Below are 24,469 nucleotides of genomic sequence, written 5' to 3'. Positions count from 1 at the left end.
GTAATGGACTTCTCCTCCAAGAACTTATCCAATCTTTTTTTAAACACATCTATACTAACTGCACTAACCACATTTTCTGGCAACGGATTCCAGAGTTTAATTGTGCATTGAGTGAAAAAGAACTTTCTCCGATTAGTTTTAAATGTGCCACATGCTAACTTCATGGAGTGCCCCCTAGTCTTTCTATTATCCAAAAGAGTAAAAAACCGATTCACATCTACCCGTTCTAGACCTCTCATGATTCTAAACACCTCTATCATATCCCCCCTCAGCAGTCTTTTCTCCAAGCTGAAAAGTACTAACCTCTTTAGTCTTTCCTCATAGGGGAGCTGTTCCATGCCCTTTATCATTTTTGTAGCCCTTCTCTGTTCCTTCTCCATCGCAATTATATCTTTTTTGAGATGCGGCGACCAGAATTGTACACAGTATTCAAGTTGCGGTCTCACCATGGAGCGATACCGAGGCATTTTGACATTTTCCGTTTTATTCACCATTCCCTTTCTAATAATTCCCAACATTCTTTTTGCTTTTTTGACTGCCGCAGCACACTGAACCAACAATTTCAATGTGTTATCCACTATGACGCCTAGATCTCTTTCTTGGGTAGTGGCACCTAATATGGAACCTAACATTGTGTAACTATAGCATTTTTCCCTATATGCATCACTTTGCACTTATCCACATTAAATTTCATCTGCCATTTTGATGCCCAATTTTCCAGCCTCACAAGGGCTTCCTGCAATTTATCACAATCTGCTTGTGATTTAACTACGCTTAACAATTTTGTATCATCTGCAAATTTTATTACCTCACTTGTCGTATTTCTTTCCAGATCATTTACAAATATATTGAAAAGTAAGGATAATCTACGAAAGGCCATCACTTTTTACTTTTCCTAGAAGCCTCTCATGAGGAACTTTGTCAAATGCCTTCTGAAAATCCAAGTACACTACATCTACAGATTCATTTTTAGCCACATGTTTATTAACTTCTTCAAAAAAAGTGAAGCAGATTTGTGAGGCAAGACTTGCCTTGGGTAAAGCCATGCTGACTTTGTTCCATTAAACCATGTCTTTCTATATGTTCTGTGATTTTGAGAATACTTTCCACTATTTTTCCTGGCACTGAAGTCACGCTAACTGGTCTGTAGTTTCCCGGATCGCCCCTGGAGCCCTTTTTAAATATGGGGGTTACATTAGCTATCCTCCAGTCTTCAGGTACAATGGATGATTTTAATGACAGGTTACAAATTTTTACTAATAGGTCTGAAATTTCATTTTTTAGTTCCTTCAGAACTCTGGGGTGTATACCATCCGGTCCAGGTGATTTACTACTCTTAAGTTTGTCAATCAGGTCTACCACATCTTCTAGGTTCACTGTGATTTGGTTCAATCCATCTGAATCATTACCCATGAAAACCTTCTCCAGTACGGGTACCTCCCCAACATTCTCTTCAGTAAATACCGAAGAAAAGAAATCATTTAATCTTTCCGCTATGGCCTTATCTTCTCTAAGTGCCCTTTTAATCCCTCGATCATCCAACGGTCCAGCTGACTCCCTCATAGGCTTTCTGCTTCGGATATATTAAAAAAAGTTTTTACTGTGAGTTTTTGCCTCTAGGCCAACTTCTTTTCAAATTCTCTCTTAGCCTGTCTTATCAATGTCTTACATTTAACTTGCCAACGCTTATGCATTATCCTATTTTCTTCTGTTGCAATCTTCTTCCAATTTTTGAATGAAGATCTTTTGGCTAAAATAGCTTCTTTCACCTCCCCTTTTAACCATGACGGTAATCATTTTGCCTTCTTTCCACCTTTCTTAATGTGTGGAATACACCTGGATTGTGCTTCTAGGATGGTATTTTTTAACAATGATCACGCCTCTTGCACACTTTTTACTTTTGTAGCCGCTCCTTTCAGTTTTTTTCTAACTATTTTTCTCATTTTATCAAAGTTTCCCTTTTGAAAGTTTAGCACGAGAGCTGTGGATTTGCTTACTGTCCCCCTTCCAGTCATTAAATCAAATTTGATCATATTATGATCACTATTGCCAAGCGGCCCCACCACCGTTACCTCTCTCACCAAATCCTGTTCTCCACTGAGAATTAGATCTAAAATTGCTCCCTCTCTCATAGGTTCCTGAACCAATTGCTCCATAAAGTTATCATTTATTCCATCCAGGAACTCTCTCTCTCTAGCGTGTCCGGATGATACATTTACCCAGTCAATATTGGGGTAATTGAAGTCTCCCATTATTACCGCACTACCACTTTGGTTAGCTTCCCTAATTTCTCTTAGCATTTCAATGTCACTTTTCACTTTTGATCAGTTCCTAGTTAAGTTTTAGGTTGCTATGGGAGTAGGAATGTGTCTAATTAACATCCATTAAATGTATTAGTGAATTCACTATATGTCTGGTAGTGGTCTACAGGGTCTGATCAAACTCTCAATAAAGTTTTTGTTGTTCCCACTTATGCACTCATATCCTCTTCCCTTTTCCTTCCATCCTCTCTCATCTTCCCTTTCCTTCCCCTCTCACTTCATCCACAACCCCTACCCTCTCCCTCAGCCCTCCTCCACTCCCTCTTTTTCTCGCTGTGCTCTTGCCAGACCTTGCAAAGTTCTCACGTCTGTTGTGTGTTTGAGACTGATGACAACACTCCGTTCCCCCGCCAGCACCGTGCGTCCCGTTAAGCACGGCCCTGCTCTTGCTAGATGGCACAGACATTCTCTCTCTCGTGCACACAAGCCTCCCCACAGCCCTCACTTGGCTCCATTTCCTCCCAGCGCCGCTCCGCTCTGACAGACGTGCTGCCCGAGGTGCTCTTGCGCCTGCGCATGCACAGCACGTCGGGCTGAGCCTCGCTCTACTGTGCATTTGCGGGCCGTCGGTCAGAGTGTTATGCTCAGGCTTGTGGACCCTTGGCCGACGGGACGATGGTATACCTTTCGGAGGGTCCATAGGTTCTCTCGTCGGGTGGCGAGGCAGGGCAGGAGACAGACCAGCTGACCCTTGGCACTGGAGACTGAGGCGAGCATGAAGGCGATGAAGAGACGGAATGAGACGCTCTGGAAGTCTGTGGTCCCCCCAGGAGGAGCCCGTAGGGACCCAGACCACTGGGACTTAGGCGGGCCCTTGAAGACAGTGGTCTGGAAGGAGTCCTAGGTTGAGTGCCAGAGGATTGTCGCTCACCAGTCCAAGGTCGCACACCGAAAGATCACCACTTGCCAGTCCGAAGTCAGGAACCAGGCCAATCCGAAGTCAGGAACCAGGAAACCAAGACGAACTGGAACAAGGAATCAAGACGCTGGAACTCACCGAAGCAAGCAGAGACTCAGACAATGCTCACAGGAGATGTTGCCAAGTCGAGGAATGAGCAGAGGAAGTCTCCTTTTATACTTCCTCTGCTCTGGGTCATAGGGAACAGCTGAGTCTGGTTAAAGGGATCATGTCCCTTTAAAGCTGATGAGGAGGTGCGGCTTCGCGCCTAAAGATGGCGGCGGCCATCTTGGATTTTGCCCCACGGAGGAGAGACGCCACTGGACGCCACGAGGGGGGGAGCAGGACGGCTCCCCCTGCATTGAGCAGCCCCGGAGCCTGCGCGGGAGCAACTGCCTGATTCGGAACCCTCCCCCGGGGCTCCCGTGACGAAGGAACGCCGTGGATAAGGTAGGGGGCTGCGGTCGTGGCGCTCCACGACCGCAGAACACAACAGTACCCCCCTCTTTAGGGCGTCTCCCCGGAGGCCTGGGTTTAGCTGGATGGTCCTTGTGGAACTGCTCCAGCAAATTCCGGTCCAGGATATTAGCCAGTGGTTCCCAGGAGTTCTCCTCGGGACCAAAACCTTCCCACGCTATCAGGTATTCCCATTTCTTCCTGTGTTTCCTCACATCTAGAACCTCTCGGACTTGATAGGTGAGGTCATCTTCAGAGGCCACAGGTTGCGGGGTCGGAGGCGTGCTGGAAGGCCATGACAAAACCAGAGGCTTCAGTAGGGAGACGTGGAACATGTTGTGAATCTTGAGGGACGGAGGGAGACGAAGTTGATACGAGACAGCACCCACTTGCCGGATGATGGAAAACAGTCCGATGAACCGCGGGGCCAGTCGCGATGATGGCAGCTTCAACCGGATGAACTGCGTGCTCAACCAAACCTTTTGGCCCGTCTTGAGAGGCGGGTACGGCCTTCTGTGCTGGTCTGCGTATCTCATAGCTGCCTGACCAGCCCTGATCAGGGCGCATTGCGTGGATATCCACAAGCGATGCAACTCATCGGCGGAGAGTTGAGCTGTCGGAGATGCAACCGTGATGGGAACAGGCAGTGGCGGGCGTGGTTGCTTCCCATACACTATCTGAAACGGGGAGGACCCCGTAGCTGCTGAGATATGGGAATTCAGCGCAAATCGGCCCAGGGTAGCAAGCTGGCCCAGTCGTCTTGTTTTTCATTAACATACAGACGGAGAAATTGCTTTAAGGTCTGGTTCGTCCTCTCTGCGAGGCCGTTGTATTGTGGATGATAAGCGGACGTGTAATCTAGAGTGACGTCGAACTTCTGGCAAAGGGCTTTCCAGAATTTAGCAGTAAATTGAGGCCCTCGGTTGGACAGGATGCCTTTGGGCAGGTCATGAAGCTGAAAGATGTGCTGGACGAATAGCTGAGCCAGCTGTGGAGCGGACTGCAACCCTGGCAAAGGTACGAAATGCGTCATCTTGCTAAAACGGTCAACAACTACCCATATTACTGTGTTGCCATTGGAGGGTGGCAGATCCACCACAAAGTCAGTTGCCACATGGGTCCACGGTTTCCGCAGGGGCAGGCAATGGTTGAAGTAAACCTGGGGTTGAACCGGAGATCCTCTTGTGGTGGGCACAGGTCTGGCGGACTCCACGTATGCCCGGACATCCTTATTCACCTTGGGCCACCAGTAGTATCGGCGCAGGTGCTGCAGGGTGCGAGATTGCCCTGGGTGGCCCGAACAGCGGGAATCGTGGGCCCACGCCAGCACTTGTTTCCGCAAGTGCGGTAGAACTAGGATTTTCCCAGGTGGGATGGTGGTGGTAGCTGCCAAGTGGATCCGGGATGGCTCAATGATGTACTGTGGTTCCTCAGAAGCCTCCATGGAATCAAATACCCGTGATAGGACGTCAGCCTTGGTATTCTTCTCAGCCGGTCTGTATCGAAGAATGAAGTTAAACGGGTAAAGAACAGGACCCACTGGGCTTGTCGAGGATTGAGCCGTTGTGCCCGGTGTAAGAACTCTAAATTGTTGTGGTCTGTGAAGACCGTGAACTGGTGCTGTGCCCCCTCCAGCCATGGGCACCACTCTTCTAAGGCCACTTTGATGGCCAAGAGCTCCTTGTTGCCAATGGCGTAGTTCCACTCCGCTGGCGTGAACTGGCAGGAGAGGAAGGCACACAGACGTAGCTTGTGGCCCTCGGAGGCCTGACTCAGGACGGCCCCTACTCCCTCTGAAGATGCGTCCACTTCGACAAAGAATGGTCGTTGCGGGTCGGGATGTTGAAGGCAGGGTTGCAGCATGAACGCCTCCTTGAAGTGACGGAAGCTGGCCTCCGCGGCCGGAGGCCACTTTTTGGGGTCCGCTCCTTTTCGTGTCAGGGCTGTCATCGGCACCACAAGGGACGCATAGTGGGAAATAAATGACCGGTAATAGTTTGCGAAACCCAGGAACCTGAGTCAACCAGGGCTAACGTGTGAAACTCACCCGTGGGTGACGTTAGCGCCACTGGAACAGTCAGTGGAGGTGCAGAAGAAGTTGAGCCTAGGAAGAGATCTCCTCCTGGTCCTAGGCACTGGAGTTTTCCGATCGCGCAGGGCACGTGGCTATGCGGTGGCCTGCTGCGCCGCAATAAAAACAGAGATCCTTCTTGATTCTCTGCGTTCGAGAGGACAACTTCCCCCGTCCCACTTCCATGGGTTCTTCAGTGGGACCCCGGAGTGTTTTAGATGCACCCTTGGGCGGAGGTGAGGACCACCTCACCACCTTAACTGTCAGAAGGTGAAACCTCATTCAGCGATCCACTCGGTTTGCCAACTCTATTACAGCATCGAGGTCGTCAGGAAGTTCTCTCGCGACTAGCTCATTCTGAAGGCGTGCGGCTAGCCCTTCTAGGAAGATTCAGTGCAGACAATCTTCCCTCCAATTCAGTTCTGCGGCCAGGGTGCGGAATTCCATTGCATACTCAGCCTCCGTCCGAGTGCCCTGTCGCAGACAGAGCAGTTCCGAAACTGCAGTGGTTTTGCAAGTGGGTTCGTCGAACATCTGTCGGAAGGCAGACAGGAACTGAGTCAAGTTCCTGAGAACAGGATCCTCTCTCCCACAGATGAGAGGCCCAAATCAGGGGCTTCCCATCAAGCAAGGACATAATATAGCAGGTTTTAACCAGGTCGCTGGGGAACTGTGCTGGAAGCCAAGCGAAACGGGCCTGGCACTGGCTGAGGAATCAGACACAACTTCGCATCTCCAGCGTATCAGGAAGGCGCCAGGAGTTGTGTTGGAGTTACAAGCCCCAGGTCACTTCTGGAGGTCTGGGTGGTGTGCGGCTGAGTAGCACGGGCTCCTTGAACCCCAGGCGGAGACGGCAGTGTAGGATTCATAGGCCCTAGTGCCTCAAGGCGTTGGGTTAGACTTTGCATGGAGGAAACCAGGATGTCCAGGGTTCTCTGCTGCTCCGCCAGGCGCTGGGCCATTCCCGGAATGGCCTGGCATGCAGATGCCTCTGCCGGGTCCATGGACTTGGCAATCTGTTATGCTCAGGCTTGTGGACCCTTGGCTGATGGGAGGATGGTATACCTTTCGGAGGGTCCGTAGGTTCTCTCGTTGGGTGGCGAGGCAGGGCAGGAGACAGGACCAGCTGACCCTTGGCATTGGAGACGGAGGCGAGCGCGGAGGTGATGAAGAGACGGAATGAGACGCTGTGTCTTCACCACTGGAAGTCTGTGGTTCCCCCCCCGGGAGGAGCCCGTAGGGACCCAGCGGTCCGGGCCCACAATACCCGGTCCTAGGTCGAGTGCCAGAGGGTCGTCGCTCACCAGTCCAAGGTCGCACACCGAAGGATCACCACTTGCCAGTCCGAAGTCAGGAACCAGAGAATCACCGAAGGCCAATCCGAAGTCAGGAACCAGGAAACCAAGACGAACTGGAACAAGGAATCAAGATGCTGGAACTTACCGAAGCAAGCAGACTCAGACAATGCTCACAGGAGACGTTGCCAAGTCAAGGAATGAGCAGAGGAAGTCTCCTTTTATACTTCCTCTGCTCTTACTCATAGGGAACAGCTGAGCCTGGTTAAAGGGATCATGTCCCTTTAAAGCTGATGAGGAGGCGCAGCCTCGCACCTAAAGATGGCGGCGGCCATCATGGATTTTGCCCCACGGAGGAGAGACGCCGCGAGGGGGGAGCAGGATGGCTCCCCCTGCATCGAGCAGCCCTGGAGGCCACGCGGGAGCCCTCCCCCAGGGCTCTCGTAGCGAAGGAATGCCGCGGATAAAGTAGGGGGCTGCGGTTGTGGGGCGCCACGACCACGGAACACAACACAGAGCCCATTTATATTGTAGATATCCCTCGATTCCATATGGAATCTCTTCGCACGGTCATAGCCTCAGTGCACAAAGGCAAGTTCTTATCATCCCTCGATTTGAAAGAGGCTTATTTTCATATCCCAATGAAGCAAGAATTCAAAAATTCCTCCGATTTTGTATAAGCAGCCAACATTTTCAGTTTGTTGCCCTACCTTTTGGACTGACAACGGCACCAAGAACTTTTACAAAGATGATGGTTGTAGTAGCTGCCTTTTTAAGAAGGAAAGGAATTCTAATTCATCATTTGGACAATTGGTTAATAAGAGCCAAATCATATTCTGAAGGGGTAATATCGACAGAAACGTTAGTCTCATTACTCCAACGATTAGGTGGGGTAATCAATTTTACAAAAAGTCATTTGCAACCTTCCCAGTCTTTAGAACATCTAGGGGTGGTATTTGATTCCACATTTGGTATGGTATACTTTCCACGGAAGAGAATTTAAAAGTTATGTGCCCAGGTGAAAAGTTTTTCAGATCAGTGACCTCCAACTGCTTGGCATTACCTGTAGCTGTTAGGTTCAGTGGCTTCAACTCTGGAATTAGTACCTTGGGCAAGAGCTCACATGAGACCTTTGCAGATTTCACTCCTTTCAAGATGGAATCCACAGGTTCAGGGCTACAAGGTTTGTCTACCATTATCCACACATACAAGGACACTAGCTGATTAATTAGAAAATTCACCTGTAAATTTAAAGTACTCTCATTCCAACTTCCTTAGTATCCTAAACTTAACTAGGAACTCAATAAAACTAAGATGAAGGCAGCAGTCCGGAAACGATCGGTCGTCCAGGAGGAGAGGTACTATTTTTTATGAATTTTGGGTAAAGTATAGAATACAGGTATCCGAGGATGTAAATTTACCAGAAATTTTGATTCTTTTTTAGTAAGGAAACCTGCTTTAGTTCCACTCTCTACTATGTTTTTAATTGTTTTCTGTATTATGGTGGTTGGATCTGAACTCAGATGTCGATAGAATTTGTTGTCATTCAGCTGGCGAGAAATTTCTGCTTCATAGGTACACCGGTCCTGAAGCACAATTTTTCCCCCTTTATCAGCCGGCTTTATGATCAAATCTTTTGCTGAATGCAATTCTTGAACTGCCACTTTTTCTTTTCGTGAGAAATTGAAGAAAACTTGTTTCGATGGAGAAGTATCCAACAAAGAAATATCTTTCCCCGGAGGATCTAATTTAGATCAGAATTTAAAAAATTCAAATTTGAAAACTGTGCCGTGATGAACGTGACTATACTAAAGGGTTTGTATATCACTGGATGACACAAGCTAACATCATGAGATCTTCCAGGCATGTCACCTTTGACTCTAGTGGTGACGATTCCTCCGGGGATGATGACACTCGATCTAGACAATCTAGAAATGACAACACTGCAAATAAGAATTCGGTAACTTTTTTAGGGTGGAACATGCGAGGTTTCAGACGCCCTTACTACAGCCGACAAAATCGATATCCAAATGTCCCTTATCAAGATCACACTGCTCCTCCGGCACGAATCACTCGATCTCAACAAGCAAAGAATCTTTAGTCTTAAATTTGCCCTCTTGGAATTTATCAGCTTCTCAGCTACAAGTTCTTGAAAGGGGCTTATCTTTCGTACCTACATCCAGAGCAAATAAATTTTCTTTGCAAATTGCATTATATCGTTTTGTGAGAAATTTGAAAATAAAAAGTTTTTTTGACATGAATCCACCATCCTATGATCCTTCTGTTATTGCTAAACCATCGACATAGGTTCCTCCTGGTCCTGAAGACCCAGCTTTAAAAGTATTTTATCAGCTAGTATCTAAAGATATTTCTTTGTTGGATACTTCTCCATTGAAACAAGTTTTCTTCAATTTCTCACGAAAAGAAAAAGTGGCAGTTCAAGAATTGCGTTCAGCAAAAGATTTGATCATAAAGCCGGCTGATAAAGGGGGAAAAATTGTGCTTCAGGACCGGTGTACCTATGAAGCAGAAATTTCTCGCCAGCTGAATGACAACAAATTCTATCGACATCTGAGTTCAGATCCAACCACCATAATACAGAAAACAATTAAAAACATAGTTGAGAGTGGAACTTAAAGCAGGTTTCCTTACTAAAAAAGAATCAAAATTTCTAGTAAATTTACATCCTCGGATACCTGTATTCTATACTTTACCCAAAATTCATAAAAATAGTACCTCTCCTCCTGGACGACCGATCGTTTCCGGTTGTGGATCACTGTTGGAACCACTTTCTCGGTTTATTGATTATTTTCTTGCACCGTTTGTGCCTCTAATGTCTTCCTATGTGAAAGACTCATCAGACATGATCATCTTTTTGGAACAGCTTACTATTAATACCAATGGACTTTGCATGGCCACCTTGGATGTCGAGGCTTTATACACCTCCATTCCCCAGGATGAAACTTTAGAAATAGCATTTACCTATTTTGAAAGACGTCCCAGACCACACCGTGTTCCAAGTACTTTTCTACGAGATTTACTTGAGATTGCTCTCAAACAGAATTACTTTGCCTTCAACCACGAATATTACCAGCAAATATGCGGTACTGCCATGGGTGCAACCATGGCACCGGACCTCGCAAATTTATATATGAACATTTTTGAAGAGCGATGGTTGACACGTCATCCATTTGATAAAAATGTAATCTTTTGGAAACGTTACATTGACGACGTGTTCGTCCTGTGGAGAGGTGATGGTGACAGTTTTCTGCTTTTTGTACAGTGGTTAAATTCATTGAATTCACACCTACACTTTACAGCAGATATACAATACAAATCTATATCTTTCCTCAACATCAAGATTACTATGACAGAGAACAAATTTGTTACATCCTTGTACCGCAAACCTGTTTGTTCTAACACATTTCTGCATTTTGAAAGTGCCCATCCCAAAAATTTCAAATTAAATTTACCCATCAGTCAATTTATTCGATTAAGACGCCTCTGTACCACTACAGCTGATTTTGAAACACAATCGAAATCACTCTGTGAACGTTTTGTGGCCCGCGGATATCCTAGGTCAAGTATTCGAAAAGCTTACCTTAGAGCTAAATTTTCACACAGAGAATGGCTTTTTTTGCCTAAACAAGATGATGAAACAGATCGTCACACTTGTGTGTTGCCCTATTCCTCTGATGCCTACAAAATACGGCAATCAATTTTTCAGAACTGGCATGTGCTACAAACGCATCAAATATTTCAAGCTCTGCCCCGGATCACTTTTTCAAGGGCCACTAATTTAAAAGATTTATTAGTGAGGTCAGACTGTTCTGCGTCTTTGGATATCAATGACACCTTACAGGGCTCACACACCCCATGTAATAGCTGTATTATGTGCACCTCTTCTATGACCATTCATGATTCAGTGACCATCAGTACTGGACAAAAATTTTTTTTGAAATACCATACCACTTGTTTATCCACAATGGTTGTTTATCTAATCAGTTGCCCATGCGGACTATCATATGTTGGCAAAACGAAGCGGCTTTTAAAAACCAGGATGATCGAACATAAATCCAATATCAAGCATTCTAAAATAGACGAACCATTGGTAATTCATTGTTTGGATTCTGGACACACTTTTGCCGGCCTCCAGTTCTGCGCGATTGATCATGTTTCTCAACATTGGCGCGGTGGTGACCGTGAGTCACTACTGCTGCAAAAAGAACAAAGATGGATCTACAAACTTAATACCATCATCCCAACTGGGCTAAACACTGAACTTGATTTACATGTTTTTCTCGGCTAATATTAATATATTATTTTTCTTCTATTTTTTTCTTCTATTTTTTCTTATTTTTTCTGGTTGACACAATCTTTTCAATTATACATCAGCTGATGAATAGGTCTCAAGTTCTGCACGGTTATGACGTCATCTGATGACTGGATATTTAAACAAGCAAAAGCCTCGGCTTCATTTCCTTTGCTTTCAGGTGAAGAGACATCGAGACGCTGTGTCCTTGTCAAAATGGTAACCAAGTTTATGTACAGATAAGTACTGTTCTCCTTTTATTTTTGCTTAAGAATACGGAATTAATTTTGCTATGGATGTCCTTAGGTGAATTTATTGAGACGCTGTTGTCCTTTGTGCAAAGGTGAAAGTGATGTGACTCTCTATTCATAAATATCATTTCATGCCCCTGAAGAAGCTGTTACAGCGAAACACGGGCCGTGTTCGGTCTGGTTTAAATTGAATACAAAGAGTCTTTCACTAATATACATCGTAAGGATTTTTACAAAAATCAAAATTTAAAAAATATAGTTTTCATTAAAAAGGACTTTATAAGGTGGGTGAAGTGTCACAACGACAGGCTTGCTGACAACTTTTAGGCCATAATATCAAATTGATTTGGTTTCCACTAATTTTCTATAGATTTCAATTACTCCAATATTGACTGGGGAAATGTAACATCAGGATTTGCTAGAGACAAAGTTCCTGGATGTAATAAATGACTGCTTCATGGAGCAATTGGTTCAGGAACCAACAAGAGAGGGAGCTATTTTAGATTTAATTCTTAGTGGAACACAGGATTTGGTGAGAGAGATAACTGTGGTGGGGCCACTTGGCAACAGTGATCATAACATGATCAAATTTAAAACTAATAACTGGAAGGGGGACAATAAGTAAATCTGCAGCTCTAACACTAAACTTTCAAAAGGGAAACTTTGATAAAATGAGGAAAATAGAAAAAAACTGAAAAGTGCAGCTGGAAAGGTTAAAAGTGTTCATCAGGCATGGGCATTGTTTAAAAATACAATCTTAGAGGTGCAGTCCATACGTATTCTACAAATTAAGAAAGGTGGAAGGAAGGCAAAACGATTACAGTCATGGTTAAAAGGTGAGGTGAACGAGGCTATTTTAGCCAAAAAAACATCCTTCAAAAATTGGAAGAAGGATCCATCTGAAGAAAATAGGATAAAACATAAGCATTGTCAAGTTAAGTGTAAAAAACATTGATAAGACAGGCGAAGAGAGAATTTGAATTGAAGTTGGCCATAGAGGCAAAAACTCATAATATAAACTTTTTAAAATATATCCGAAGCAAGCAAGAAACCTGTGAGGGAGTCTGTTGGATCATTAGATGACAAGGGTTAAAGGGGCTCTTAGGGAAGATAAGGCCATTGCAGAAAGACTAAGGGGTAGATTTTAAAAAGCATTTACTCAAGCAAAACTGGTTTTTGCTCGAGTAAATACACTTTACTCAAGTAAGTGGGCTTTTCAAAATTGCTACAATATATGCCATTGAATTGTCCATAGGATTTACTCAAGTAAGTGCACTTTACTCGAGTAAATAGCTTTTGAAAATTGCTACGATAGTATGTCACATTTACATGCGTAACTCCTTTGAAAATGACCCCCTAAATGAATTCTTTGCTTCCATGTTTACTAATGAGGATGTTGGGGAGATACCAGTTCCGGAGATGGTTTTCAGGGGTGATGAGTCAGACGAACTGAACAAAATCACTGTGAACCTGGAAGATGTAGTAGGCCAGATCGACAAATAAAGAGTAGCAAATCACCTGGACCGGATGGTACTGAAGGAACTCAAAAATGAAATTTCTGATCTATTAGTTAAAATTTGTAACCTATCATTAAAATCATCCATTGTACCTGAAGACTGGAGGGTAGCCAATGTAATCCCAATATTTAAAAAAGGTTCCAGGGGCGATCCGGGTAACTAAAGACCAGTGAGCCTGACTTCAGTGCCGGGAAAAATAGTGGAAACTATTCTCAAGATCAAAATCATAGAGCATATAGAAAGACATGATTTAATGGAACACAGTCAACATGGATTTACCCAAGGGAAGTCTTGCCTAACAAATCTGCTTCATTTTTTTGAAGGGGTTAATAAACATGTGGATAAATGTGAACCGGTAGATATAATGTATTTGGATTTTCAGAAGGTGTTTGACAAGTCCCTCATGAGAGGCTTCTAAGAAAACTAAAAAAGTCATGGGATGGGAGGCGATGTCCTTTTGTGGATTACAAACTGGTTAAAAGACAGGAAACAGAGAGTAGGATTAAATGGTCAATTTTCTCAGTGGAAAAGGGTAAACAGTGGAGTGTCTCAGGGATCTGTACTTGGACCGGTGCTTTTCAATATATATATAAATGATCTGGAAAGGAATACGATGAGTGAGGTTATCAAATTTGCGGATGATACAAAATTATTCAGAGTAGTTAAATCACAAGCGGATTGTGATACATTACAGGAAGACTTTGCAAGGCTGGAAGATTGGGCATCCAAATGGCAGATGAAATTTAATGTGGACAAGTGCAAGGTGTTGCATATAGGGAAAAATAACCCTTGCTGTAGTTACACGATGTTAGGTTCCATATTAGGAGCTACCACCCAGGAAAAAGATCTAGGCATCATAGTGGATAATACTTTAAAATCGTCGACTCAGTGTGCTGCAGCAGTCAAAAAAGCAAATAGAATGTTAGGAATTATTAGGAAGGGAATGGTTAATAAAACGGAAAATGTCATAATGCCTCTATATCGCTCCATGGTGAGACCGCACATGGAATACTGTGTACAGTTCTGGTCGCCGCATCTCAAAAAAATATAGTTGTGATGGAGAAGGTACAAAGAAGCTCCCTGCATGGTATGCAGACCTAAGGAGGTTATTAGTGGATCAGCCTCTACTCCTGCCACAAGTCAAGGGTCTGTAGAGATGGAGGATCCAACTCCATTCTTGCTTACAGCTTGACTATTGAGAGTGCAAGGTTAGCAAGAAGAGGTTACTCACCCTCGCTGCTTAGTACAATGTTGCACTCTAGAAAAGTTATATAAGAGTTTGGTGTATATTTGAGGAATTTTGTAGGAATAGGAATTTTTCTCCAAATAAGGGATATTCTCACCTTTTTACATTGTGGTTTGGATAAAGGTTTAGCATTAAACTCTTTGAAGGTTCAAATAGCTGCCATTTCTTGTTTTCAGGGGCAAATTAATGGTAGTTTGATTTCTTCACATAGGGATATTTCCCATTTTCTAAGTGGGATGAAACATATACCTCCTCCTATCAGATCTGTTTTCCCTCATTGAAGTTTAAATTTAGTTTTGCAAGCGTTATCTAAACCTCCTTTTGAGCCTTGTTGAGAACCACTGCTTTAGATCAAGCTACAATAAAGGTTTTGACTTTAAAACAGTCTTTTTGGTAGCAATTACTTCTGCAAAGTAAATTTCTGAATTACAGGCGTTGTCATGTCAATCTGCTTTCTTGAGGCTTAAAAAAAATGTGGTTATTTTGAAGCTAGTTTCTTCTTTTCTTCCTAAAGTAGATCTTCTTTTCATATTAATCAATGACTTGTTCTACCTGCTTTTAACAAGAGGGAGTGTAAGGAAGATTTAGACTCTTTAAAATGTCTGGATGTTAAGAGATGCTTAACCTTGAGAAAACTAAGGATTTTCGTAAGTCTGAGAGATTTTTCTTTATTGTGAACCACGAAAGGGAGAATCAACTTCAAAAACTTTGAATACTAGATGGTTAAAAAATGCCATTTCTTCGGCTTATCTATTGCAGGGTAGATTGGTACCTAAAATGATTAAGGCCCATTCAACATGAGCACAAGCTTCATCTTGGGAAGAAAGATGCTCAGTAAGTCCAGTGGAGATTTATAAAGCAGCCACATGGACTTCTTTGGGGACATTTGCAAGGCATTATCGTTTGGATCTTCTCGCTAGACAAGATACCATTTTTGGATCTTCAGTCTTAAAGGCGGATTGTCATCCACCCACCCTTAGATGGGCTTTGATATTTCCCATAGGCTTAGGACTGGTGGAGCAGAAGGTAGAGGAAGGAGAAATTGTGTCTTACCTGTTAATTTCCTTTTCTTTACTTCTGCTACACCAGTCCAGAACCCCTCCCCTTATATATAAAAGGATAAAAGTTTGAACAAATTTTCAGATTTAGCTATTTTCTTATTTACTGAGGGTAGCATATGGACTTGGCTTCCTTCAAGAAAGAATTTTATATAATTTTTGTTGTTATATTAACCTCAGCTTGTTAGGATGTGGCACTGCAAGATATATATTTGCAAATGAGTTTTGGTTTGTCTATTGTTCTTTTATTATTTGTTTCTGATATTTATTTATTTATTTTTATTTATTTAGACATTTTATATACCGTTGTTCTATATAAAAGATCACAAAGGCTTACAACAGTAACATTAATAGTTATAAATCAACAGGTAATAACGGGTAAAGGAGGTAATTTTCATAAATAGGCATTGACATTTCTCTATCGAATTATTCTGATACATTTGACTCAAGGTTTAAGACACGGTCAAGGGTAAAGAAAGTTAAAATAAAATTATATAACAGCTTTCACATTTAGTTATTACGTTGTATCTATTCTTTCATTCTCTTTGTGCTTCAGTTACTATCTTGTTATTGTTTCTTTGTACATGCAGGTATTTTAAGTCAGCTTATATGCATTTTTGAAGCCATGTTTTTAAATCTCTTCTTGTCTGGTATTAACCTTAGCATCTCTGGTAGGGAATTCCATAGCTTTGGACCTGCTATGGAAAACACACAATCTCTTATTTGTGTTATCAATTGTTAGTTTTTAGCTTTGACAGTAGTAAACTGGCTGAATTAGTTCTAGACATCACATATATTCTGGTGATGATATTAAAAAGAAAAAAATAGAACTCTGCCTCCATGTGTGCTGGATGAGAGGATATTCCCATAGGTTCTGGACTGGTCTAGCAGATGGAAAGGAAATTAACAGGTAAGATATAATTTCTCCTTATACATTGGAAGGAAACCATGTAAAAACACCAAGAAAAACAGTACATACCAAATGAAATTCAATTACACTTCGAATGATATATAGATATATGGACATCCTGTAAAGGAGACCACATATCAGAACAATGTTGCATAACTCATAACAATATAAGTATAAAGCAGAAGAGTCAAGAAATGGGATGCAGCACTCACTAGCTTAAAGTTCAGGGAGCGATTTGCGATTTAAGGCCACATTAGGGTGGGCGTTTCTGCAAAACTGGAAACATAAAATTTTTAGTGTAAGGAAGGTTGGCTGAAGTGTGTGTATGTGGGTTTGGAAAGGTAAAACTGACCCTGGAGCCCAGGATTTTCGGAGAAAGCAAGTTCGCTAAACTAGCATAAGTGTGGAGAAGACAGAGCAGTATTATGAGAAAAATGGGGAAAAAAGGATGTCCATACTAGAATTTTTTGGTCCACAAATAGGCATGTACTGTACAGGTTTCAATCAGGAATGGCACTCACCAGCACAGTACAGTGAAGGCTTTTAAAATTAAGAAAAAAGCACCAAAATTTCTGACTAATGTGAAATGAGTCATGTGATGTTCAGGAGCATACATTTGCTAAATCGTGTTTGAAAAATAGAAACAATCATTTCTATTTACATTTTAAAAAGCACTGCATGTGTGACTGGACTATTTTTATTATACATTTTCCAATTTTTCCTTTTGTAATCATCTACCTATCTTATGCTTACAAAGTTATAATATCCTATTAATAAAACTTACAAACATAAATAAAGCTGATGCTTTATTTAGACTAAAAAGCATATTTATAATTGTATTCAACTATTCTGAATTAATCAATATTCTCTCACACGTGTTCAACTTAAAAACAAAAAGACTGTTTGCTCCTCTTATATATCTTTTTAATAATACTTATTTAGATATCTTCAGAAGTTAAAGCACTCTCCCAATTAATACACCTGGGGCTAACTGGAAACAAATTCACTCGCTTTCCAAAGGAAATATTTTCTCTTGCATCACTACAGAAACTTTATCTTGGGCAAGATCAGGGGACCAAGCTCAAGGTATTACCAGACAAAATCTGCAAACTTGAGGTAAGAAAATATTTCTGGTCTGTCCCTAGTAAGAGACTTACAGTATTTAAAAAATAATCAAGCTTACTGTACATCATACACAATAGCTCAGCAGGAAAAGTACTCAATATTCTAGTTATTTTATTTAATTAAATTCGCTAAATCTGGTAGAATTTTTAGTGCTATATTTTTCTTTACCATTACAGTAAGTTTTACAGGTCTGTTATACTGCATTATCCTGTGATGGTCTGTGCACATTTACCACATTCTGTGTCCAGGAATCAAGTGACAAGCTAATGCACTGAATTTACTTGTTATTAAAATAACTTGAAATTGTATTTACAGAATTTAAAAGAGTTACATATAGAAAACAATAGAATTGAGTCACTGCCATCAACTATTGGTCTTCTGCAAAAACTAGAAATATTGGACTGCACCAATAATTTCCTGAAGCAGCTTCCAGATTCCATATGTGAAATACAAGGTAAACTACACTGCATATTTTTAAAAGCTTCAGAGTGTGTTAATTATATTTTCATGTTTATTCATCCATACCAGCATATAGAAGAAAACTGTCAATTTATTAACATATTGAACAATCTCACCAACAATTAACAAACATGAACAAAACATTTTCCCCTTTTGTCTCCCGTCAATCCTCTTAATCCCTTATCACCCTTATCTATCCACTCCCATTTTATCATAGACATCAACAGGCTCCAATCATCTTCATAGCTTCATGCTGTTTTTGACAAAAATAAACAAAACAAAAACCAAACAGCTGGCTTGGTGACTTAGGGCCTCATTTTCTAAAGTATCGCAGGCCTGCGATACTTTAGAAGATGAGGGGCGGGGGGCCGAAACGGGGGGAGGGCATGTGCTGCCGGTTTCGAACCCAATAGCGCCACCATAGGAGGTGTTGCTATTGGGAGCGAAAGCTGCCGCGAAAAGGCACTTACCTTTTCGCTGTGCGCGGCGTCGGCCCCGGCGACGCCCCGACTCCTCCTCTTCCGGGGCCGACTCTACCCCCATCCTGGTATCGCACGCGATAAGGGACTTTTCACGTGCGAAAGGTCCCTTATCGTGTGCGAGCGGCGTGGAAAATGAGACCCTTAGTGGCTTTAATGGGATAGTCCTCCAGATACTCCTCATGTCCTTTTGGGCCTGTCAGGGCATATAAAGTCCATTTGCAGAGAAGAGTATCAAGCCAAGGTTGGGGCAGACAACAAGCAGAGTACAGTCAGAACAGGCCGGATCAAAGTAAAAACAAGAGCAGGAAGCACCGAGTACTCTAGTTCACAGGTAACAGGACCTGTTATTGGGGCAAGTGCAAAGTGAACTGAGCTTCCTTAAATACTTATGACAGTCTTATGTCATCAAACTGCATCACAGGACTTCCTTTCTCCAGGCCCTATAAAGCTTGATACTTCCTGGACATGTCCCTAGTCAGTTGCAGGATGCAGGGTAGAGCCATGATGCCAGAAGCCATGCTGGAAGGGCACGGGGGAGTGTAACACTTCACACCAGGGTTGGGACAGAAAGGTACTGAGAACTGGCCATAGTACAAGCTGCTGGGGTGGGTGTCATCTTACAGTGACACTGCTGCACACTGCCATATGGAGAAAGCTAGGGTCAATTCCTGGCTCAGGGCTTTGGTCAAGCCAGGGCTGAGTATGCTTCACAGGCAGCATTTACAGCCCCTGGGGGGAGGGGAAGGACAATGGCCACCTGCTGCTCCTCAGTATTTCTCTTCCAGCAGATGGAGGTGGTGCAAAACCTGCGGTTCTGATCCAAGCAAAAAAAAAAGGGGGGGGGGGGATTTAATCTTTTCTTGGAGTCTCCCAGGGGGTTGTGAGGTCCTGTGGGACCACACCCCCTGGTCATAGGCATTTGGACGAGCAGGGGTTGGGAACCACGTTCTTTGTCCTCATAATCACCTGGCGGGGTGATAGTTGGTGGTCCAGCTCCCTGCCCCCTTTCTTCTCTCCTCTACCGCTGCCTCTACCGGACTCTTCAAGGAAGTAGTTGATTTTGGAGTTTGTTTTTTGTTTTATTGTTAAAGTTTTGTTTTTTTAAGAGGAGCAGGAAGAGTGGTGCGAGGAGTTCCTTGCTGGGGATTCCCCTCAGCAGCAGGTAGGGCTGGAGATTCTCAGCAGGGAGCTCGGGGTTATTTTTAGTTTTATTGATTTCTCTCCCGGGCTGGCCGGCAGCTGCCTAGCGGCGTTCTTCCCCTTAGCATGCTGTGAATGGGCCGCTGTTCCAGCTGTGACGATCAGCTCCTCAGTCGAGCCTCCTCAGGGGTGTGTTGCCGGTGCCTCCCCGGTTGGGAGGACAGCTCCGGTGGGGCCGCAACGGCAGATTCGCAGCAGCGCAGCGCCGGGAGGCTGCTCGCTGCTTTGAAGTCCCTGAGTGACCCGTTCCCGCTCAGCGCAGGAATGGTGGCCATTTTGGGTGCTTTTCGCACCGCTGAGAACAGTGCATTGTGGGGAGGGGATCTTCCTCTGGACCTCTCCCCGGTCGATTCGAGTCCTGGGGCAGCCTGCAGAGACGTGGGGGCTTCCCCTGATGCTGTTCCTGACCCTTTAGAGGGTAGTTCGGCTGGGCCCACGATATTTTTCCCACAGTTTATTTTATTAATGCATCAGGCCTTCCTGGCCAATGGGGAAGACAAGAAGAGTCCCTTTCCTCAGGGGCCTATGAGCCCACCGTGCAAAATCGCTAGAAAGGAGGAGATGCTGGTGGCAATGTGGATTCGCATTTGCAAGCCTCGGGACCACGGGACGCGGTCCAGGAGCCTTCGCCCGATGACTCGGACCAAGGGGAAGGGCTGGTGGCCCCAACCCTCCGATGACCCGGACATTGGTGCCACGGCGGACCAGGCCCCTCCAGTGGAGGGTGATGACCCTAAGGTGGTCTGCTTGTTTCAGAAGGATGAACTGGCACCCTTGATTCCCCACATCTTGACTGAACTGGGTATCACGGACCCTCCCGCCGATCCAGGTCCAGTCACGGTGGATCCTATCTTAACGGGATTATGTGGTCCTGCATGAATTTTTTCTCTGTATGACATGTTAAGGTAGATGATACTCTGGGAGTGGAATTCCCCGGAAACAGGCCTCAAGGTTAGCCGGGCCATGGACAAGTTGTATCCCTTGCCTGAGGACCTGTTGGAGCTGCTACGGAGTCCTAAAGTGGATGCATTCATCTCTGCGGTCACCAAGTGGACTACTATTCCTGTAGCGGGAGCTGCGGCATTGAAGGATTTGCAGGATTGCAAATTGGAGGGTTACCTCAAGAGGATTTTTGAGGTTTCTGCCCTGGGCATTCGTGCTGTGGTTTGCAGCAGCTACATGCTCCGGGCGGGCTTGCACTGGGTACAGCAGTTGCAAAGTGCCAAAGATCTTGAGCCTGCGAAAGTGAAGCAAGCTTGAAGGCTGCGGTCGCCTATAGGTTGATGCCCTCTATATCCTCCTTCACACATCCTCACAAACTAAGGTCTCGGCCATGTCAACCCGGAGACTCCTATGGCTGCGGAATTGGTCTGCGGATGTATCTTCTAAAGCTTAGTTGGGGGCTCTTCCCTTTAAGGGCAGGCTCCTGTCTGGTAATGATCTGGAGCAGCCGATTAAGAATTTGGGCGAAATAAAGTCCACAAGCTGCTGGAGGACAGACCAAGAGGCCAGAAAGCCTTCTCCTCCACCCCCTCTCGGTTTCGGGGACAGAGGCGCTTTCGTCAGAGCAGGGCTTAGAATGCAGGCAACAGGCAAGCCTCAGCGAGGTTTCAGTCATGGTCCCTAGCTTACCGTGACCATCGCGCTCCCCGGGACAGTGCTGGACAGGGCGCCGCGGGGGGCAAGTCCTTACAATGAGGTGAGGCCGGCCCACTCTGTGCATTCCGTGATAGGGGGATGGCTGTCTCTCTTCAGGAGTGGGCCCATATCACATCGGACCGGTGGGTTTTCAGTGTGATAGAACACGGCTATGCATTAGAATTTGCTCGTCCGATCCGGAGCCTTTTTCTGGTGTCCCTTTGCGGTTCCCCAGCAAAGGAGTTGGCCTTTCGCCAGACCCTAACACGCCTCCAAAGTGTAGGGGCTATCATACCGGTTCCTCCAGCAGAGCAGGGGAAAGGACGTTATTCCATTTATTTCATCGTCCCCAAGAAAGAAGGAACTGGAGAGCGGTGACATCACCCGTCAAGATGGCAACTAAGATCTGAGCTCGCACTCCAGCCCGCATAGATCCCCTTCCAATGGCGGCCAGGACGGCACAATACTAGCTCAATCAGAGCCAGAAGCAGTGCGATATCTTCAGCCATGGCGACAACAAAGAAAAAGCTGGACTTAAATTGGTTTTCCTTTACTTTGGCAGTAACCGCAGCAGCGATCGGGCCTGAGGACAAAATGGCGCACATGCAGGGCAGCGAGGACATCCCGGGATGTGCGGAGGACACGGAAAGAGAGGATATACCAACAAGATCTGAGTTCCAACAATGGTTCCGGAACCATTGTTGGACTGAATACCGCAAAGAAATTGGAGAACTACTAGAGGACATGAAGGGTGAGCTGTGGGACTTAGGATGACAGGTGGAGGAAGCAGAGACCGGCCTAGAAGACCAGCAGGCCGAGGTCAGCAAGATTTGGAGGAGCAGGGGAGATTACAGGAGTCACAAGATGATTTCAGGGAGTGCCTAAAAGGAGAAGAATTCAATGATAGTTTTTTTTTTCAATTCTTTATTTTCAATTTTCTTGAAATTACCCAAGAACAACTCTTGTACAGAAAAAACAGATGTTGATACAGAGAATATAATTAGCATCATCAACTAAGTAATAATCATATGGAAATTTTACCATATACAACATCAACAATTATAGGAATTATGGGGGCAGAATTTTAAAGTAGTGCAAGGCATCTGTGCTATGCTGCTGGCTTTAGAAGAAGGAACTGAACCCGTTCAGGAGGTGGTGCTGGATTGGGCTCATAGAGCCCTGGGAATACCATGTAGTAATCAACCGTGTGATATTGTAGCCTGTTTTCACAACTTCTCAGTGAAAGAAAAGGTGGCACGTGCTGCAAGGAAAGTGGATAATATAAACTGGGAAGGACATAAGATTGAAATTTTCCAGGACTTGGCCATATCTACCATCAAGAAGAGGAGGGAATTCTGGGACATTGTAAGTTTATTACACAATAAAAACCTGCGCTACCGTTGGCTATTTCCTTTTGGCCTTAGTTTTTCAATCAATGGAATGACATCCAGAGTGCGTAAGGTTTTGGAAGCAGAGGACATCCTGCGGGCAGCAGGGCTGCTAACTACGAACTCCACTGGCAGTAGGAGTAAAAACACCGTGAGTGGCAGCCAAAGAGAAGAGAGACCCCAGTGGAGACGAGTGGAAAAAAGCGATAGATGGCTGCGATGGCACTCCGGAGGCCATCCAGCTCTAAAGGACCCAGGCTAAGGTGGAGACTTCAGATGCAGTCGGAACAACTTATTCCCTGGGAATATTCATCCTGGATTGGACTAAAACGTTTTACAGAATGGGTTATGCACTCAGTTACAATTTTCAGTTAAGAGTTTACCATATGCATTGATGTGGGGGGGGGGGGGATATACCCCATAGTGTTTGTAATAATACTTATTTTACATGGAAGCGTAGGGGGGCTGGGCGAGGGGCGGCAGAGCGGTAGCGGTCAGTGGTGACATTACGTCTCTCATGGAGGGCATCCACGCACAAGACAGTGGATTGGAATGGGGGAGGGCGAGGGGTTAGGGGAAGGAGTTCATTTGAGGGCTACATTGCTACACAGGGTATGAAGGGAGAAGCTGGCATACTTTACCAGGGTGGAATGGGAGGAACAGGAGGAGACAGTACAGTAATATGGGTAGTATAAAACTTATTTCCATTAATGTAAAAGGTTTACACTCTTCCACCAAAAGGCGAGTGTTTATACATGATATTCAATCACAAAAAGCGGCTGTCATATTTTGTCGAGATAATCTCACCAAAAGATATGAGAGACTTTTGTCCTCTCCAGCATATCAACAAGTTTATCATTCGGCGGCCACGGCGCATAACAAGTACTGTGGGGTGGGAATTATGTTCTCCAACACAGTGGTGGTGGATGTGATTTCAGTAGTGCGGGATGTGGAAGGCAGGTACATTCTTCTGAAAGCGAAGATTAATAATACTCTGTATACTTTATTTAACATTTATGCCCCTAATACAGATCAGGCTCCTTTCTTTTCTAAGGTATCAAAAATCATCAGTGATTGGTTGGAGAGACACCTCATCTTAGGGGGAGATTTCAACATAACCCGGTATCCCTTTTTGGATAACTCTGGCACGAGAGGGGGAGGGCGAATAGGCAAGCCCTCAAGCACTTGATCGCAGATAGAGGGCTTATAGATATCTGGAGACTACAAAATCCCACGCCGCGTGATTATACATTTTTCTCGTACCCGCATCAGACCTACTCTCGTTTAGACTACTTTTTGATAGATTTAGTGGGATCAGTCAGGGACGCTGATCTGGGTAGCATCACGTGGTCAGATCACACCCCAAATTGGCTTCAAATTACAACCAAAGTGGGTAGGGAGGGCACCAAATTCTGGAGATTGAATGATAGGTTGCTAGAGGATAAAACCTTTGTGGCCTGGCTAAAGGAGGAAATAAGGGATTACCTGAGTATTAATGATAACGGAGAATTCTCTCCAGGTACTTTGTGGGAAAGTTTAAAGGCCTATATACGGGGAATATGTATCTCCCGAGCATCATATTTAAAAAAGGAGAGGGACAGTAAACGCTTATCCCTGTTGGAGAACATTTCTAGGCTAGAGTTACGGCATAAATGGATGCCAGACACGAGCTCTCTACGCAGCTTGACAGCCGCTAGAAGAGAACTTAGTGTTCTTGACCAGGACAGGGTGGCACATCAGCTGGAGATGCTAAAACAACATTTCAAATTTGGTAATAAGGCAGGGCATCTCCTTGCAAGGAAACTAAAAGAGAGACTCTCAAATGCAAATTACTAAAATTAA

At 44.4% G+C, this 24,469-nt stretch overlaps 1 protein-coding gene across 5 annotated transcripts in view; it reads left to right on the top strand.

Moving 5' to 3' along the window:
* The window catches only part of LRRIQ4 (leucine rich repeats and IQ motif containing 4), a 112,485-nt gene that overhangs the window by 19,550 nt on the left and 68,466 nt on the right, over positions 1–24,469 (top strand). For 4 of the 5 annotated variants that reach the window (XR_003858693.1, XR_003858694.1, XR_003858695.1 and 1 more), the window contains exons 3-4: positions 17,278–17,451; positions 17,776–17,914. Coding sequence is in view for 1 of the 5 variants with exons in the window: in XM_029616530.1 (XP_029472390.1) it covers positions 17,278–17,451; positions 17,776–17,914 (313 nt within the window). In the remaining 4 variants the exon portion in view is untranslated. The remainder of the gene's footprint in view (positions 1–17,277; positions 17,452–17,775; positions 17,915–24,469) is intronic. The other variant, XR_003858696.1, reaches the window with a different exon arrangement.

This window comes from Rhinatrema bivittatum, chromosome 9 (assembly GCF_901001135.1).
Source record: "Rhinatrema bivittatum chromosome 9, aRhiBiv1.1, whole genome shotgun sequence".
In the NCBI taxonomy this organism is placed as follows: Eukaryota; Metazoa; Chordata; class Amphibia; order Gymnophiona; family Rhinatrematidae; genus Rhinatrema; species Rhinatrema bivittatum.
The sequence above is the reverse complement of the archived record's forward strand: the minus strand, read 5'-3'. Positions and strand labels throughout refer to the sequence as shown.